A 2,101-nucleotide genomic window follows, 5' to 3' on the forward strand; every position below is an offset into this window, starting at 1 on the left:
GCGACAGAGGAAGATTTACCCATGAACGCTGGGTCTGCAAACATGACTTCTGTACCTGAAGGGCTAATCGCTGGGAAAGGACAGGAGCCTGCAGAGGCCCAGGCCTGTGTCAGATCAGATCCCAGTCCCTCTTGTTTTGTGCTTGGAAATGCAGAGCCGTGCAGGCCTGAGCCGCTTTAGAAATGTTCTTTCCAACAGTGTTTCATGAGGGGAACTCAGACAAGTCCACTACTGAGAAAAGCTCACCTGTGGGGCCTTTTCCTTTCCTTTCCTTGGCTGGCAATCCAGTGTCAAGGTCAAGGGCATAGGTTTTGGTGTTGGTCAGTCCTGGTTCCAAATCTTGGCTCTGCCTCTACTCTTTTTTTTTTTTTAAGATTTATTTATTTTATTATTATTATTTTTTAAGATTTTATTTATTTATTTGACTGAGAGAGACATGGCGAGAGAGGGAACACCAGCAGGGGGAGTGGGAGAGAGAGAAGCAGGCTTCCCGCAGAGCAGGGAGCCCGATGCGGGGCTCGATCCCAGGACCCCGAGATCATGACCTGAGCCGAAGGCAGATGCTTAACGACTGAGCCACCCAGGCGCCCCAAGATTTATCTATTTATTTTAGAGAGAGAGAGTGAGAGAGCGTGCATGTGCAGGGGGAGGGACAAATGAAGAGGGAAGGAAGCAGAAGCCCTGCTGAGCCTGCGTGGCCCCACCTGGGCTTGATCTCATGACCCCGAGATCTTGACCTGAGCCAAAATCGAGAGTCAGACACTTAACCAGCTGAGCCACTCAGGCACCCCTCTGTCTCTACCCTTGATCTTGGGCAAGACCCTCTGCTTCTCCAAGCCTCATGTCCTTGTCTGTGAAATGGGGATAACACCTCACTCCTAGGGTTGTTGGAAAATTAAATTAAATCCTAGTGTAAAGCCTGGGGCCTGGTTCACATAAACATTCTATAAATAGTCATGCTTTTCTTAGCCCTAATTTTGCCTCCGAGAAGCAGATTATTTGATGATGTAGCAATAGAGAAGTGGGGTCAAGAGTCCACATGTTAATCACTGTGTACCTCTGCGCTCTACTCCGGTCCAGGTCCAGCATCCCCTCTTGCCAGGGAATGGGTGACAAGGAACCCTCACTCTGTTAACCTCCCCTACCCTCCCCCACCTTGACAGGTGCACACAGGAGAATGAGCCAGTGCTTTTCCTTTATTAGTAGGTCAGAGAGCTTTGCCTGGCACCCCAGGATCCAGCCCCCACCCTCAAGTATGCGATGAGGCCATCCTTTCTTGCTTAGGACACTCCTTGGCATCTGTCCCACAGGGCAGACTGACCCCCTGTGCTCTACACGTGTTTTGCCAGCAAACACTCATTTCAGCCACACACGTCTCGGTCCTCCAAAAACTCACAGGCAGAGCCAGCCCCTAACAAGGGGCTGCTTTGATCAGCCGGCTATTAGTCGTGGGGCCCCCGCCTCCTCTGCGGGGCACCATCGGTCCCCCTAAAGTTCTTGGGCCACCGCTGGACCGTGAGTTCAAAGATTTGAGAAAGCAGCTCATGTGCCAGGATCCTCAGGGCCTGGGCTCCCTGACGTCTCCCAGGGCCCCTGGCCCCTGGATCCACAGGCCCCCGCTGCCGCCGCCGCCGCCGCCGCCGCCGCCAGTCCTGCCCTCGGCCGCCTTCGCTGCCCCCGGGCCCCCCTGTCCTTCCGTGCCCGAGGCCCCGCTGGTGGCCAGGTCCAGACTGAGGGTCCTCCCGCACACCGAGAGCCGCCGCAGCACTTCGGAGGCCGCCTCCACCGGCACGCCCGAGCGCTGCTCCAGCAGCATTTCCAACAGCGAGCTCATCTCCGAGAGGAAGGTGCTGGCCAGCCGCGTGCCCGTCGGGCTCAGCCCAGGCCCGGGCGCCTTGCCGAACGTCTGGAAGGTCCTGGGCTCCTCTAGGGCCGGAGCGTCTGGTGCGAACACGTTGTCGCGGTAGTTGGTGGTGAGGGGCAGAGAGAGCCTCGCCATCCAGGCCGGGTCGGGGGCGCTCAGCCGGTCCAGGGCCAGGCCTGCACGGGGAGGAGGGGAGCCGGTGAGGGCCGGAGGGGGCGGGGGGCGGGGGGGGCGGGG

At 57.6% G+C, this 2,101-nt stretch overlaps 1 protein-coding gene across 1 annotated transcript in view; it reads right to left on the reverse strand.

Annotated features, from left to right (window-relative positions):
- Window positions 1-1,176: 1,176 nt before the first annotated feature.
- Window positions 1,177-2,101, reverse strand: part of PCDH12 (protocadherin 12) — a 13,486-nt gene continuing 12,561 nt past the window's right edge. The window contains exon 4 of the mRNA XM_035014345.1: window positions 1,177-2,040. Coding sequence (XP_034870236.1) covers window positions 1,559-2,040 — 482 coding nt within the window. The 3' untranslated portion in view covers window positions 1,177-1,558. The remainder of the gene's footprint in view (window positions 2,041-2,101) is intronic.

This window comes from Mirounga leonina, unplaced genomic scaffold (assembly GCF_011800145.1).
Source record: "Mirounga leonina isolate KUSES-001 unplaced genomic scaffold, KU_Mleo_1.0 Mir_168, whole genome shotgun sequence".
NCBI lineage: Eukaryota > Metazoa > Chordata > Mammalia > Carnivora > Phocidae > Mirounga > Mirounga leonina.